This window comes from Hirundo rustica, chromosome 30, assembly GCF_015227805.2.
Source record: "Hirundo rustica isolate bHirRus1 chromosome 30, bHirRus1.pri.v3, whole genome shotgun sequence".
Taxonomy (NCBI): Eukaryota; Metazoa; Chordata; class Aves; order Passeriformes; family Hirundinidae; genus Hirundo; species Hirundo rustica.
In genome coordinates, this window is record NC_053479.1 from 935,463 (window position 1) to 952,243 (window position 16,781).

Below are 16,781 nucleotides of genomic sequence, written 5' to 3' on the forward strand. Positions count from 1 at the left end.
GTTCCCCGCAGGATCGGCGCCAGCGGGGCCAGCCCGTCCCAGCAGTGCGGGGCCATGGCCGGCCGCGGGGCCCAGCGGCCCAACGGGCACTCGCAGCCCAGTAAGATCTGCCAGTTCAAACTGGTGCTGCTGGGAGAGTCGGCCGTGGGCAAATCCAGCCTGGTGCTGCGCTTCGTCAAGGGCCAGTTCCACGAGTACCAGGAGAGCACCATCGGCGGTGAGCCGGGATCCGGGGATCCCAGAGGGACCTGGGGCTGTCCTGGCTGGGGTTTGGGGTGCGGGGAGGGCATTTTGGGGTTTGGGACAGCCCAAGGTGTCCCTGAGTGGCCTTGGGGACACCCTGAGGAGTCCTTGGGCAGGTTGGAGATGCGGCGAGGTTTCCCTGGAAAGGCTTTGGTGCCACCCTGACCCAGTTCATGTGCCTGGCCGGGTTTGTGACACCCAGTGGTGTCCCTGGCTGGGTTTGGTGACACCCAGAGGTGTCCCTGGCTGGGTTTGGTGACACTCTGGTGACACTCTGGGCAGTCCCCTGTCCCTGTGCCGACTGTCCCTGACCCAGTCCGTGTCCCTGGCCGGGTTTGGTGACACCCAGAGGTGTCCCTGGCCGGGTTTGGTGACACCCAGTGGTGTCCCTGGCTGGGTTTGGTGACACCTTGAGCAGGTTGGTGACAATCCCCTGTCCCCTCAGCGACGTTCCTGTCTCAGTCCGTGTCCCTGGCTGGGTTTGGGGTGCACTGAGGTGTCCCTGGCTGGCTTGGTGACACTCTGGTGACGCTCTGGGCTGTCCCCTGTGCCCTCAGCGGCATTCCTGACTCGCTCCATGTCCCTGGCTGGGTTTGGGGTGCACTGAGGTGTCCCTGGCTGGGTTGGTGACACTCTGGTGACACTCTGGTGGCACTCTGGTGACGCTCTGGGCTGTCCCCTGTGCCCTCAGCGGCGTTCCTGACTCACTCCATGTCCCTGGCTGGGTTGGTGACACTCTGGTGACACTCTGGTGACACTCTGGTGACACTTTGGTGACACTTTGGTGGCACTCTGGTGACACTCTGGTGGCACTCTGGTGGCACTCTGGTGACGCTCTGGGCTGTCCCCTGTCCCCTCAGCGGCGTTCCTGACTCACTCCATGTCCCTGGCTGGGTTTGGGGTGCACTGAGGTGTCCCTGGCTGGCTTGGTGACACAGCGATGGCTCTGTGCGTGGGTTTGTGACACTCTGGTGACACTCTGGTGGCACTCTGGTGACGCTCTGGGCTGTCCCCTGTCCCCTCAGCGGCGTTCCTGACGCAGTCCGTGTGCCTGGACGACACCACGGTGAAGTTTGAGATCTGGGACACGGCGGGGCAGGAGCGATACCACAGCCTGGCGCCCATGTACTACCGGGGGGCTCAGGCTGCCATCGTGGTCTACGACATCACCAACCAGGTCTGGCGGGGTTTGGGGGGGTCTCTGAGGAGTTTGGAGGGGATTTGAGGAGGATTTGGGGGTCTCTGAGAGGGTTTGGAGGGGATTTGAGGGGGATTTAGGGGCTCGGGGGGGGTTTTGAGTGGGCTCTGAGTGGGCTCAGGGGGGTTCTGAGGGAGCTCTGAGGAGGATCTGAGGGTTCTTGGAGGGGTTCTGAGAGATTTGAGGAGGATTTGGGGGTCTCGGAGGGGATTTGAGGAGGATTTGGGGGTCTCTGAGGGGGTTTGGAGGGGATTTGAGGGGGATTTAGGGGCTCTGGGGGATTTTGAGTGGGCTCTGAGTGGACTCAGAGGGGTTCTGGGGAGCTCGGAGGTGTCTGAGGAGGATCTGAGGGGTCTCGGCGGGGTCCTGAGAGATTTGAGGAGGATTTGGGGGTCTCTGAGGGGGTTTCAGTGAGATTTAAGGGTCTCAGGAGGGTTTTGAGTGGAGCCTGAGGGGTCTCAGAAGGATCCTGGGAGATTTTGGGGGTCTCAGAGAGGTCCTGAGGCGTTTCAGGCGGGGATTTGAGCAGGATTTGGAGTTCTGATGGCTCTCAGGGGGATCTCAGAGATCTCAGAAGATTTGAGGAAGGGTCTCAGAGATCCCAGAGTATTTGAGGAAGGGTCTCAGCCTGGATCCCCCTCCCCAGGAGACGTTTGCCCGTGCCAGGGGCTGGGTGAAGGAGCTGCAGCGCCAGGCCAGCCCCAGCATCGTCATCGCCCTGGCGGGCAACAAGGCCGACCTGGCCAGCAAGAGGATGGTGGAGTACGAGGTGAGGGGGCTGCGGGGATTGCCAGGATTTGGGGGGTTTACGGGGATTTTTTGGGGAATTTACAGAGATTTTGGGGGGGATTTACGGAGATTTTTTGGGGGATTTACGGAGATTTTTTGGGGAATTTACAGAGATTTTTGGGGGGGGGATTTACGGAGATTTTGGGGGAATTTGCAGGGCTTTTTTTCGAATTTACAGAGGTTTTTTGGGGGAATTTACAGAGATTTTTTGGGAATTTGCAGGGATTTTTTTCGAATTTACAGAGATTTTTTCCGAATTTACAGAGGTTTTTTGGGGGGATTTACAGAGATTTTTTTGAATTTACAGAGGTTTTTGGGGGGGAATTTACGGAGATTTTTGGGGGGGAATTTACGGAGATTTTTGGGGAATTTGCAGGGATTTTTTTCAAATTTACAGAGATTTTTTTGGAATTTACAGAGATTTGGGGGGGGGGATTTACGGAGATTTTGGGGGAATTTGCAGGTATTTTTTTCGAATTTACAGAGATTTTTTTTGAATTTACAGAGGGTTTTTTGGGGGAATTTACAGAGACTTTTTGGAATTTACAGAGATTTTTGGGGGGGATTTATGGAGATTTTTTTTTGGAATTTACAGGGATTTTTTTGGAATTTACAGAGGTTTTTTGGGGGGGAATTTACGGAGATTTTGGGGGAATTTGCAGGGATTTTTTTTGAATTTACAGAGATTTTTTTGGAATTTACAGAGGTTTTTTGGGGGAATTTACAGAGATTTTTTGGAATTTGCAGAGGTTTTTTGGGGGAATTTACAGAGATTTTTTGGGAATTTACAGGGATTTTTTTCGAATTTACAGAGATTTTTTCCGAATTTACAGAGGTTTTTTGGGGGGATTTACAGAGATTTTTTTGAATTTACAGAGGTTTTTGGGGGGGAATTTACGGAGATTTTTGGGGAATTTGCAGGGATTTTTTTCAAATTTACAGAGATTTTTTTGGAATTTACAGAGGGTTTTTTTGGGGGAATTTACGGGGGTTTTTTGGAATTTACAGAGATTTTTGGGGGGGGATTTACGGAGATTTTGGGGGAATTTGCAGGGATTTTTTTTGAATTTACAGAGGTTTTTTGGGGGGAATTTACAGAGATTTTTTGGAATTTACAGAGGTTTTTTGGGGGAATTTACAGAGATTTTTTGGGAATTTGCAGGGATTTTTTTTGAATTTACAGAGATTTTTTCCGAATTTACAGAGGTTTTTTGGGGGGATTTACAGAGATTTTTTTGAATTTACAGAGGTTTTTTGGGGGGAATTTACGGAGATTTTTGGGGAATTTGCAGGGATTTTTTTCGAATTTACAGAGATTTTTTTTGAATTTACAGAGATTTTTGGGGGGGGATTTACGGAGATTTTTTGGGAATTTGCAGGGATTTTTTTCGAATTTACAGAGGTTTTTTTTGAATTTACAGAGATTTTGGGGGGGGTTTACAGAGATTTTTTTGGAATTTATGGAGATTTTTGGGGGGGAATTTACAGGGATTTTTTGGGGGGAATTTACGGAGATTTTTGGGGAATTTGCAGGGATTTTTTTGGAATTTACAGAGATTTTTTTTGAATTTACGGATATTTTTTTGGAATTTACAGGGATTTTTTTGGTGAATTTACGGAGATTTTGGGGAATTTACAGGGATTTTTTTCGATTTTACAGAGATTTTTCGGGGGGATTTACAGAGATTTTTTTTTTGAATTTACGGGGATTTTGGGGGGGGATTTACGGAGGTTTTTTTGGAATTTACAGAGATTTTTTTGGAATTTATGGAGATTTTTTTGGAATTTATGGAATTTTTTTTGAGAAATTTACAGAGATTTTTGGGGGGATTTACAGAGATTTTTTTTTGAATTTACGGAGATTTTTTTTTTTAAATTTACAGAGGGTTTTTTTTAATTTACAGAGATTTTTCCTTTTTTAATTTACAGGGATTTTGAGAGGGATTTCATGGGCCTTTTTTGACGAACTCCTGAGCGGTTTTTTGGGGGGAATTTCTTATTTGTTCGTTTTTTAATTTCAGCTGGGCTCTTTGAAGAATCTCCGAGGGGTTTTGTGGGATTTTTGTGGAGTTTTTTTTTGGGAATTCTGCGAGTTTTAAAGCGCTTTTTGCTGCAGGAAGCTCAGGCCTACGCCGATGACAACAGCCTGCTCTTCATGGAGACCTCGGCCAAGACAGCCATGAATGTCAACGACCTCTTCCTGGCCATCGGTGAGGGGCTCGGGGGGTTTTGGGGGGCTCTGGGGGGTTTTGGGGGGGCTCTGAGGGGTTTTGGGAGGGCTCTGAGGGGTCTCAGGGGGGTTCTGTTCCAGCCCCATCCCAGGATTTGGGGCTGAGGCCTCGTTTCTGAACCAAATCATCTGGAATCGCCTCAAACCATCCTAAATAATCCTAAATTGTCCTCAGATCGTCCTAAATAACCCCAAACCACCCCAAACCATCCCAAATAACCCCGAACCATCCTAAATAACCCCGAACCATCCCAAATAACCCTGAATTGTCCTCAAATCATCCCAAATAACCCCAAACCACCCCAAATAACCCTGAATTGTCCTCAAACCACCCCAAACCATCCCAAATAACCCCTAACCACCTCAGACCATCCTAAACCATCCCAAACAACCCTGAATCGTCCTCAGCTCATCCTAAATAACCCCAAACCATCCCAAATGATCCCAGACCATCCCAAATAACCCCAAACCACCCCAGACCATCCTAAACCACCCCAAACCACCCCAAACCACCCCAAACCATCCCAAATAACCCCAAACCACCCCAGACCATCCTAAACCACCCCAAACCATCCCAAACCATCCCAAACCACCGCAAATAACCCTGAATTGTCCTCAACTCATCCTAAACCACCCCAAACCATCCCAAATGATCCCAAACCACCCCAGACCATCCTAAACCACCCCAAACCACCCCAAATAACCCTGAATCGTCCTTAACTCATCCTAAGTAACCCCAAACCATCCCAAATAACCCTGAATTGTCCTCAAATCGTCCCAAACCACCCCAAACCATCCCAAATAACCCTGAATCGCCCTCAACTCATCCTAAATAACCCCAAACCACCCCAAATGATCCCAAACCGTCCCAAACAACCCCGCACCATCCCCAAACCCCCCCGGCTGGCCCCGAAGCGTGGGGAGTGACCCCGGATCCCCCGTTCCAGCCAAGAAGCTGCCAAAGACGGAGCCGCAGAGCACGAGCGGGGCCGGGGCCCGGGGCCGGGGCGTGGACCTGAGCGAGCAGAGCCCGCAGGGCCGCGGGCAGTGCTGCAGCAACTGAGGGATCCCCGGGGATCCCCAGCGATCCAGCCCCGCTCCGGCCGGGATCCGGCCAGATCCAGCCATGGTCCAGCACGGGATCCAGCCAGGATCCAGCCGGGATCCGGCCAGATCCAGCCAGGGTCCAGCCCGAATCCAGCCGGGATCCGGTGAGATCCAGCCATGGTCCAGCCCAGATCCAGCCCGAATCCAGCCGGGATCCGGTGAAATCCAGCCATGGTCCAGCCCAGATGCAGCCCCAATCCATCTAGGATCCAGCAAGATCCAGCGATGGTCCAGCGCGGGATCCAGCCCGAATCCATCTGGGATCCAGCAAGATCAAGCCATGGTCCAGCTGGGATCCAGCCTGAATCCAGCCAGGATCCGGTGAGATCCAGCCATGGTCCAGCCCAGACCCAGCCCCAATCCATCTGGGATCCAGCGAGATCAAGTCATGATCCAGCCCCAATCCAGCCCCAATCCAGCCGGGATCCAGCCTCAATCCAGCCCGGATCCAGCCTCAATCCAGCCCGGATCCAGCGAGATCAAGCCGTGGTCCAGCCATGGTCCAGCCCCAGTCCAGCCGGGATCACGGCCTGCAGGGCTGCAGCGACTGAGGGATCCGCTGGGATCCAGCCGGATTCCAGGGAGGATTCCAGCCCAGGTTCCGGCCCCAACTCCAGCTGGGATCCAGCCAGGGATCAGCCAGGACCCCACCAGATCCCAGCCCGGATCCCGGCTCCATCCCTGCTCTGGGACTCTTCCCCAGCGCTTTTTGAAGCTTCCAAGGTTCTTCCTCGGCAACAGATCCCACCTGGATCCTCCAGATCCTGCCCAGCTCCACCTGATCCCACACAGATACTCCAGATCCCTCCTGGCTCCACCAGGTCACTTTTGGATTCACCAGATCTCACACAGATTCTCCGGATACCATCTGGCTCTTCCTGGATCCTCCAAACTCCTCCTGGATCCTGCAGATCCCACCTGGATCCTCCAAACTCCTCCTGGATCCTCCAGATCCCATCTGGCTCCTCCTGGATCCTCCAAACTCCTCCTGGATCCTGCAGATCCCACCTGGATCCTCCAAACTCCTCGTGGATCCTGCAGATCCCATCTGGCTCCTCCTGGATCCTCCAAACTCCTCCTGGATCCCGCAGATCCCGCCGGATCCCTTTCCCAGACCCCGATCCCTCTCCCGAGGCAGCGGGGCCGGCTCGGCCGGGACTGGACTCGCTGGGATCCCCGGACTGTCCTTCCGTCCCCGCGGGATCCCGGGGGCCTGGGGCGCTCAGATCCCTCCTGGATCCCTCCTGGATCCCTGCCCCGGGATCTGGGGATCCCACAGACCCCCCGGGATGGATTTTCCAGGGGCCCGGCACCGATTTCTGCGGAATTTTCATCATTTTTTTGGCCCGTTCCCCTCGGGGACAGCAGCTGCAGTGTCCCTGTGTCCTCCCCTGGAGGAGCCCAAGTGCCTGGGGACAGCTGGGGACAGCTGGGGACACCGAGGGGACCCTGCCCCGGGACCTGGGGTGGCCCTGTGGGTGGTGACTCTCACGGGGACGTCCCCACGGTCACCACAGGGATGTCCCCGTGGTCACCCCGGCCGTGGTCACCCCTCAGGTGACGTCCCCAGGTGACCCCGGCCGTGGCCACCCCTCAGGTGCCACCCCCGGTCCCCTCCCAGCGCCCCCCAGTTTGTCCCTGTCCCCATCCCGGGGCCGTCCCCGTTTGCACTTTATGGCCAATGTCCCCTCGCTCCTGTCCCTGTGTCCCCGGGGGTGGCAGCGAGGGGACAGCGGTGCCAGCCCCACCCCTGCCCTTTGTCCTTGTCCCTCCTGGACCCTCGGTGTCCCCACCCTGCCCAGGGGACACCCGGGGTGCTGCCACCCCAGGGGGGGACGCCCCAAAGCAGGGACACCCCGAATTTGGGGACACCCCGAATTTGGGGACACCCGGGATTGTCCCCACAGGGGCGGGGGGTGGCAGCTGTGGGGTGGAGGGACCCGGTCCCGTATGAAGCCCCTGGGGACAGCTTGGGGACATTCCCAGGGTCACTCCAGGGACGTTCCCGGGGTCACTCCAGGGACATTCCCGGTGCCTCCGGAACTGGTGACATCGATGTCCCCGAGGTGGTGACAAGAGCCCGCAGGGTCCCGGCCCTGTCCCCACCCTCGGGGACACCTTGGGGACATTCCCGAGGTCATTCCCGGTGCTCCAGAGCCTCTGGAATTGGCGACATCGATGTCCCCAAGGTGGTGACCCCTCCCATGTCCCAGCCCTGGACCAAGCGGGGACACCGCAGCTCCTGTCGCTCTTATTCTTCTTTTTGTCTTTATTTTTCTTTCATTTTCCTTTTTTTTCCGGCTTTTTTTTTTTTTTTCCCCTCTGATTTTATTTTATTTTATTTCATTTTATTTTGTTTTGTTTTCCTTGCTTGGGGAAGCTCCTCCCTCGCGGTGAAATAACAATCGTGGTAACCACAACGTCGGGTCGCTGATTTACCCATGTATTTAATGTAAAGTTAAAAAAACAAGGACAAAAAAAAACCGAGGAAAAAAAAAATCCCAAAAAACCCACAAGAATTCCCAACATTTTTTTGTGTGCTCAGGGAGGGGACAACACCGGCGACATCCGGTGCCAGCAGCCGCTGCCAGATCGCGGCCCTGCCCTGATAACGCTTATCAGGGTTCGCAGCTGCCTGGCCGCTCCTGTTTTTTGCCCGTTTTCCCTTTTTTTCCCCCGTTTTTTCCCCCCAAAATCCCGGCGGGGAAATTCGGGAGCGGCGCTGCCCCTTTAAATCCGCGTGGCTGTTCCGAGCTCCCCCCGCGGTGGTGCCCCTTTAAGGCAGCGTGGTGGGGCCCACCCTGGCTGGCCACGCCCACTTGGCCCCCGTTAAAGTAAACAGAGGGGGCGTGGCCAGATGGGCCGAGGTCACGCCCCTGCGCCCCTCTTAAAGCGGCCGCGCCCGCAGAGACATCGCTGGAGCGGAACCGTTACGCAGGTGCGCGGCGGCGACAACCGGCACCGGGCTGGGAGTGGGGACAACCGGGAGCGGCACCGGGATGGGAATGGGGAGAAAAAACCGGGATCGGAGCGGGGCTGAGGGGAGGGAGAACCGGGACCGCGCTGGGGCTCGGGGGAAAAACAACGGGGACGGGGGGGGGGCGGTTTGGGGACAACCGGGACTGGCCTGGGCCTTCGGCGGGGACAACCGGGACCGGGATGGGACAACCGGGACCGGGATGGGACAACTGGGACAGGGATGGGACAACCGGGACCGGGTGGGAGCAGGAAGAACCGGGATAGGGATGGGGAGGCGACAACCGGAACCGGGATGGGGCTGAGGGGGGGACAAGCGGGACCGGGACGGGGTTGGGGACTTGGGGACCCGGACCGAGCTGGGGCTGGCACCGACCGGGCTGAGGGGGCAGAACCGGGACCGGGCTGGGCGAGGGGACAGCCGGAATCGGGTTGGGGATGGGTGGGGACAACCGGGACCGACCGGGCTGGGAAGAACCGGGACCGGGTTGGGTTGTGAAGGGAGAGAATCGGGACCGATATTGGGCTGGAGGGGCAAGAACCGGGACCGGGCTCGGGGAGCGGGGGACAACCGGGACCGGGTGGAGAGACAGCGGGCACCGGGCTGGGGCTGGCGCGGGGGGAGAAGCGGGACCGGGCTGGGGCTGCGGGGACAGAACCGGAGCGGGGAACGGGGCGCGGCTGTGCCGCAGCGGAGGTCCCTGATTGTCGCCTCCCCCTGGCAGTGCCACCCGCGCCGTTCCCCGCTCCCGGTGCCCGCCCCAGCCGCGCTCTCGGTCCCGTCCCGCCGCCGCCGCGATGCTGCTGCTCCGGGCCATGGCCGGCCGCAGGTAGGAGCGGCCCCGCCGGGGCTCCCCGTGTCCCCCCGCTGTCCCCCGGTGCACCGGAGCCGCTGTGACCCCGCTGTCCCCGCAGGCTCCCGCCGCTGACGCAGCTGCCCCGTGGCTGCTCCCGGTTGGCCGCCGGTAGCGCGGCCCCGGGGGGACAGCGGGGAGAGGCCCCGGGGGGACACCGCGGGGCGGCCCCGGTGCTGGCGGCGCTGCTCGGGCTCGGGGCCGTGCTGGCCTACGGAGAGCGGCAGCGGAGGGTGAGTGACACCGCGGGTGGTGGCACCGGGAGGGCGGTGGCACCTCGGGGTGCTTCCCCGGGACGGGGACACCGAGGGTGGGGTTGGATCCCGACGGGAGGCGGCACCTGAAGGGGCGGATCCCGGGGAGAGGTGACACCGGGACAGCGGGAGACCGGCAGGGGGATGGCACCGGGGGGCGGATCCCGGGGCAGGAGGGTGGCACCGGGAAAGGGGCGGCACCGGGGGAAGGATCCCGAGGAAAGGGGTGACACCGGCGCAGGGTACACCCGGGCGGAGGTGGCACCGGGACAGCGGGATCCCGAGGAGGGGGTGACACCGGCACAGGGGGTCCCGGGCGGTTCCCGCTGAGCCCTCCCGGTGCCCCGCAGACCGCCCAGGCCGCCCGTGCCCCCCCGGCGCCGCAGTACCCCCGGTACACCCGGGCGGAGGTGGCGCAGCACCGCACCCCGAGCGACCGCGTGTGGGTCACGCACGGCACCGACGTCTTCGATGTCACCGATTTCGTGGAGATGCACCCGGGGGGACCCGACAAGATCCTGCTGGCGGCCGGGGGAGCCCTGGAGCCTTTTTGGGCTCTCTACGCCGTTCACAGCCAGCCCCACGTGCTGGAGCTGCTCCGCGATTACAAAGTGGGCGAGCTGAGCCCCGAGGACGCCGCTCCACCCTCGGGCGACACCGAGGACCCGTTCTCCGGGGACCCCCCGCGCCACCCGGCGCTGCGGGTGAACAGCTTGAAACCTTTTAACGCCGAGCCGCCCCCGGAGCTGCTGACGCAGAGCTTCCTGACGCCCAACGAGCTTTTCTTCACCCGCAACCACCTGCCGGTGCCCGCCGTGGAGCCGGGCTCGTACCGGCTGCGCGTGGAGGGTCCCGGCGGCCGCTCGCTGTCGCTGTCGCTGGCGGAGCTGCGCCAGCGCTTCCCGAAGCACGAGGTGACGGCCACGCTGCAGTGCGCCGGGAACCGCAGGTCCGAGATGAGCCGCGTCCGGCCCGTCAAAGGGCTGGCCTGGGACATCGGGGCCATCAGCACGGCGCGCTGGGGCGGAGCGCGGCTCCGGGACGTGCTGCTGGCCGCCGGTTTGGGCGACAGAACCGGCGAGTGGCACGTGTGCTTCGAAGGGTTGGACGCGGACGCTTCGGGGACGCCGTACGGAGCGTCCATCCCGCTGGAGAGGGCGCTGAGCGCCGAGGCCGAGGTGCTGCTGGCCTACGAGATGAACGGGCAGGAGCTGCCCAGGGATCACGGCTTCCCCGTGCGCGTCGTGGTGCCCGGCGTGGTCGGGGCGCGGAGCGTGAAGTGGCTGCGGAGCGTGGCGGTGTCGCCGTCGGAGAGCCCGAGCCACTGGCAGCAGAACGATTACAAAGGGTTCTGCCCGTCCGTGGATTGGGATTCCGTGGATTTCAGGGCGGCGCCGGCCATCCAGGAGCTGCCGGTGCAGTCGGCCATCACCGAGCCGCGGCCCGGGGCGGCCGTGCCCGCCGGGGAGCTGACGGTGAAGGGATACGCGTGGAGCGGAGGAGGAAGGGAGGTGATCAGGGTGAGCCGGGGAACGGCGGGAGGACGGGGACACGGGGGAAGGAAAACGGGAAAACGGGGTGGGAAAAGGGGAGATGGGGAACGGCGGGAGGACGGGGAAACGGGGAAAGGAAAACGGGAAAATGGGGTGGGAAAAGGGAGATGGGGAACAGCGGGAGGAAGGGGGAACGGGGGAAGGAAAACGGGGTGGGAAAAGGGAGATGGGGATCGGGGAATGGCTAGGGAAATGAGATGGGAAAAGGGGGATAGATGGGAAAATGGGTTGGGAAAAGGGAGATGGGGAACGGCGGGAGGAAGGGGAAACGGGGAAAGGAAAATGGGAAAATGGGGTGGGAAAAGGGGATAGGGAACGGCGAGAGGAAGGGGGAACGGGGGAAGGAAAACGGGAAAACGGGATGGGAAAAGGGAGATGGGGAACGGCGGGAGGGAAAAGGGAGATGGGGATCGGGGAATGGTTAAGGAAATGAGATGGGAAAAGGGGGATAGATGGGAAAATGGGTTGGGAAAAGGAGATGGGGAACGAAGGATGGACAGAAAAATGGGGCGGGAAAAGGGAGATGGGGAACGGGGAATGGGAAATGAGGTGGGAAAAGGGGGATGGATGGGAAAATGGGGTGGGAAAAGGGAGATGGGGAACAGGGAATGGATAGGGAAATGAGATGGGAAAAGGGAGATGGGGAACGGGGGATGGATGGGAAAATGAGGTGGAATGGTTGGGCAAGGTGGGTGGAATCACCAGGATGAGTGGATGGAATTGCTGGGGAAATGTGGGCGGATTCACCAGGGAAAACGGGTGGAATTTTTGGTGAAAAGCGGGGGCAGGGGGCAGTAAAAAGGAGTGGGATCGCCAGGAAATCCGGGTGGCATCGCTGGGAAAAGCAGATGGAACGGGCCGGGGAAGGTGGGTGGCAGTGATGGTAGGAGTGCCTGAAATTGCTGGGAAAAGTGGGTGGAATTCCAGTGGAATTCCTGGGAAAATTGGATGGAATGGCTGGGAAAACCAAGTGGATTCAATGAGATAAGTGGGTGGAAATTTTATATATACATATATACATACATATATATACACACACATATATACACACACATATATATGGCAGCATGAAGATAATATTTAAATTATTAATTAATATTGGGATATACCATATATTAATAGAACAATCTAGCAAGATAATGTATGATTTAACGATTATCAACACTGCAATATGATAGGTGACATCATAAGTAATATAACACATTCATTTAATTACTCACTAACGATCAGTGTATCAGTACAGGACGGCAATATAAATAATGCAATAATACCAGAGTAATAAATACGACAATAACACAATAACAAGCACGCTGCTCCATGCTAATTAACACTAATTATCTGTGCCCTGGGAGGTCCCTGGATATGGGGTACAGCAATATAATAGTTCAATAACCATCAGTAAATCCATATAATAACACAATATAAATACCACAATAATACCACGATAATAACACAATAACAAACACACTGCTCCGTGCTAATTAGCGCTAATTACCCGTGCCCTTCGCTCCCTGGCAGGTGGGCGTGTCTCTGGATGGGGTAACGGGGTATAGCAATATGATAATTTAATGATAATCAATACATGCATATAGCAATACAATATAAATAGTACAACAATAACACCATAACAAAGCACTCTGTGCTAATTAGCACTAATTACCCGTTCCCATTGCTCCCTGGCAGGTGGACGTGTCTCTGGATGGCATATAACAATATAATGTAATAATGATCAATACATCCCTATAGCAATACAGTATAAATAGTACAATAATAACACCATAACAAAGCTCTCCATGCTAATTAGCACTAATTACCCATTCCCGTCGCTCCCTGGCAGGTGGACGTGTCTCTGGATGGGGTAACGGGGTATAATATAATATAATAATGTAATAATATATATAATGTATCATTATGTAATAATATATATAATGCGATATAATAATGTAATGATGATCAATACATCCCTATAGCAATACAGTATAAATAGTACAACAATAACACAATAACAAAGCTCTCCATGCTAATTAATGCTAATTACCCATTCCCATCGCTCCCTGGCAGGTGGATGTGTCTCTGGACGGGGTAACGGGGTATAGCAATATGATAATTTAATGATAATCAATACATCCATATAGCAATACAATATAAATAGTACAATAATAACACCATAACAAAGCTCTCCATGCTAATTAGCACTAATTACCCGTTCCCATGGCTCCCTGGCAGGTGGACGTGTCCATGGACGGGATATAACAATATAATATAATAATGATCAATATATCCATATAGCAATATGGTATAAATAGTACAATAATAACACCATAACAAAGCTCTCCATGCTAATTAGCACTAATTACCCGTTCCCATGGCTCCCTGGCAGGTGGACGTGTCTCTGGATGGGATATAACAATATAATATAATAATGATCAATACATCCCTATAGCAATACAGTACAAATAGTACAACAATAACACCATAACAAAGCACTCTGTGCTAATTAGCACTAATTACCTGTTCCTATCACTCCCTGGCAGGTGGACGTGTCTCTGGACGGGGTATAACAATATAATATAATAATGATCAATACATCCCTATAGCAATACAGTATAAATAGTACAACGATAACACAATAACAAGGCTCTCCATGCTAATTAGCGCTAATTACCCATTCCTATCACTCCCTGGCAGGTGGACATGTCCCTGGATGGCATATAACAATATTATATAATGATGATCAATACATCCCTATAGCAATACAGTATAAATAGTACAACAATAACACTATAACAAGGCTCTCCATGCTAATTAGCGCTAATTACCCGTTCCCATGGCTCCCTGGCAGGTGGACGTGTCCCTGGACGGGGGCCGGACGTGGCGCGAGGCCGAGCTGCTCCCGCGGCCGGAGCGGGGCCGCGGCTGGGCCTGGGCGCTGTGGGAGCTGCGGGCGCCGGTGCCCGCGGGCGCGCGGCTGGAGCTGGTCTGCAAGGCCGTGGATCGCAGCTACAACGTGCAGCCCGACAGCGTGGGGCCCATCTGGAACCTGCGCGGGGTGCTGAGCAACGCCTGGCACCGCGTCCCCGTCACCGTCACGCGCTGAGTGCCACCACGGGGACAGCAGGGACAGCGGGGTATTGGGGTATTGGGGTATTGGGGACATTGGGGACATCAGGGATCCTTGGGGCCCATCTGGAGCCTGCACAGGGTGCCTGGCACCGCGTCCCCGTCACCGTCACGCGCTGAGTGCCACCATCGGGGACAGTGGGGTATTGGGGACATCAGGGACAGTAGGGACATCACGGATCCTTGGGGCCCATCTGGAACCTGCATGGGGTCCTGAGCAATGCAGGCACCGCGTCCCTGACACTGTCACCCGCTGAGTGCCACCGTGGGGACATCGAGGCATTGGGGACATTGGGGACACATCAGGGTCCTGAGCATGCCTGGCACCGCATCCCTGTCACTGTCACCCGCTGAGTGCCACCATGGGGACACCAGGGCATTGGGGACATTGGGGACACAGTGGGGTCCTGAGCAATGCAGGCTCCGCGTCCCTGTCACTGCCATCTGCTGAGTGCCAAGGACACCAAGGATCCCTGGAGATCAATGGGATCTCAGCGGGTCCCAAAGGCTCCTGGAGGGCCTGGGGATCCCAAAGGGTTCCATGGCCCCAAAGCGTCCCGCAGACCCCAAAGTGCTCTGCAGAGCCCCGGCTTCTATTGACCCCAAAAGTCCCCGCAGACCCCAAAAGGGTTTTATGGCCCCTGAAGGGTTTTATAGACCCCAAAGGCTCCTACAGCCCCCAGGTTCCATTGGTCCCACAGACCCCAATGTGTTCTACAGACCCCAAAAGATTCCGCAGACCCCAAAAGGATTTTATGGCCTCCCAAAGGATTTTATAAACCCCAAAGCATTCCAAAGACCCCAAAAAGGGATTTTTGCCCCCCCTCCCAAAGAGTTTTATGGACACCAACGGGTTTTATAGACCCCAGAATGATTTTATGGACTCCAAAGGGTTCTGGAGACTCCAAAAGGATTTTATGGACACCAAAGGGTTCTGGAAACCCCAAAAGGATTTTACGGACTCCAAAAGGTTCTGGAAACCCCAAAAGGATTTTACGGACTCCAAAAGGTTCTGGAAACCCCAAAGATTTCCACGGCCCAAATGGATTCTGCAGCCCCGGAGGTTCCTGCAGCCCCACAGCTCGAAGGTCAGCGGGGGTTTATGGCCCCGGGGTTTTTATGGCCCCCAACTTTTATGGCCGCAGTGTTTTTATGGCCCCTTTTTATAGCCCGATGTGTGAAAGTGCCTCCTGCCATAAAGATTTGGGAACTTTTATGGGCTCAGCGCCTTCCTGGGGCAGTGAGGGTGGGGTGGGATGGCGGGGGGCAGTTCTGGGATCCCCTGATCCTATGAGACCCCTGTGACCCTGACCCTAAATAACCCCCTGAGCCTATGGGACCGCTGGGTCCTATGGGACCCACTGATCCCACGGACCCTAAATAACCCCCTGACCCTGTGGGACCCCCGACCCCAAATAACCCCCTGACTCTACAGAGCCTTATAAGCCTGTATAACTCCCTGACCCTAAATGACCCCCTGACCCTATAAGGACTCCCTCCCCCGTTACCAATCCCCGTTATCGATCCCAATTATCAATCCCCGTTATCAATCCCAATTACCAATCTCCCGTTATCAATCTCCCGTTACCAATCTCCCGTTATCAATCCCCTGCTATGAATCCCCCGTTATCAATCTCCCGTTATCAATCCCCCATTATCAATCCCAGTTGTCATTCCCCGTTATTCAGTCCTCGTTTATCAATCCCCATTTATCGATCCCCGTTATCAATCCCCGCTACCGATCTCCGCCCCATCGACGCGCTCGGCGCTCCCCGCTCGATTCTCTCCGCGCTCCTCAGCCCTGCCCCATGGATGCTCGGCGCTCTCTCCCTCTCCCCTCCTCCCTGCTCGATGCGCTCTGTGCTCGGCGCGGGGCTGGCGGGGCCGGAAGTGGCCGGGGCGGGGGGGGGGCCCCGGGGCCTCCTCAGGAGCCGCCGCCGCCGCCGCGCCCGGACCCCCCCGGACCCCCCCCGCACCGGGACCCCCGCGCCCCCCCAGCCCCGGGGGGGCCTCCCGAGCCCGCCGCGGCCCCGCCGGTGAGAGCGCGCCGTGTGCGGGGAGCGGCGGGGCCGGGGCTGAGGGGGGGGGGCGCGGCCTCGCGGGGGTGTCAGCGCGCTCTCAGGGGTGGAGGGGGGTCGCGGTGTCCCCCCCGGGAGGGTTTGGGGGTCCGGGTTGAGGGTGGGGCTGCGGGGGTTTGGGGGGGTTGTTCTGAGGGGGGGGCGCGCCCTCCTGAGGGTCTCAGGGGGTTTTGGCGGGCTCTGAATTTTAAGGGGAGGGGGTCCGTGTCCCTCCTTGAGTGTGTCAGGGCTGCATTTGAGGGGGGGTCATGTTCCCCCGGCGCTGTCACGGCTGTGTTTGGGAGGGGGGCGTGGGTCTTGTTTCTTTTGGGGGGGTTCATGTCTCCCTGATACCTTCAGGGGGTTGTGGCGGGCTCTGAATTTTGGGGGGGGGGGGGGT

The 16,781-nt window shown here is 56.7% G+C and overlaps 2 protein-coding genes across 2 annotated transcripts; both read left to right on the forward strand.

Annotated features, from left to right (window-relative positions):
- Nucleotides 1–8,086, forward strand: RAB5B (RAB5B, member RAS oncogene family). Its single transcript, XM_040088478.2, has 5 exons — nt 1–217; nt 1,269–1,420; nt 2,088–2,210; nt 4,347–4,440; nt 5,408–8,086. The coding sequence occupies exons 1-5, from the start codon at nt 55–57 to the stop codon at nt 5,521–5,523; spliced, it is 648 nt and encodes a 215-aa protein (XP_039944412.1). The 5' UTR covers nt 1–54; the 3' UTR covers nt 5,524–8,086.
- A 1,273-nt stretch (nt 8,087–9,359) lies between these two features.
- SUOX (sulfite oxidase) lies at nt 9,360–15,538 on the forward strand. The gene is made up of 5 exons (XM_058423792.1): nt 9,360–9,373; nt 9,459–9,630; nt 10,002–11,171; nt 14,047–14,267; nt 14,411–15,538. Exons 1-5 carry the CDS (start codon nt 9,360–9,362, stop codon nt 14,442–14,444), a joined length of 1,611 nt encoding a protein of 536 aa, XP_058279775.1. The 3' UTR covers nt 14,445–15,538.
- Nucleotides 15,539–16,781: the final 1,243 nt, after the last annotated feature.

Bases quoted from the DNA above. Each gene is read 5' to 3' on its own strand.
- RAB5B (XM_040088478.2), top strand. From the start codon at position 55: ATGGCCGGCCGCGGGGCCCAGCGGCCCAACGGGCACTCGCAGCCCAGT. The intron at 218-1,268 runs GTGAGCCGGGAT...CTGTCCCCTCAG, and splicing joins CCAGGAGAGCACCATCGGCG to CGGCGTTCCTGACGCAGTCC. The intron at 2,211-4,346 runs GTGAGGGGGCTG...TTTTTGCTGCAG, and splicing joins AGAGGATGGTGGAGTACGAG to GAAGCTCAGGCCTACGCCGA.
- SUOX (XM_058423792.1), top strand. The intron at 11,172-14,046 runs GTGAGCCGGGGA...GCTCCCTGGCAG, and splicing joins GAGGAAGGGAGGTGATCAGG to GTGGACGTGTCCCTGGACGG. The intron at 14,268-14,410 runs CTGGCACCGCGT...TGCACAGGGTGC, and splicing joins CGCGGGGTGCTGAGCAACGC to CTGGCACCGCGTCCCCGTCA.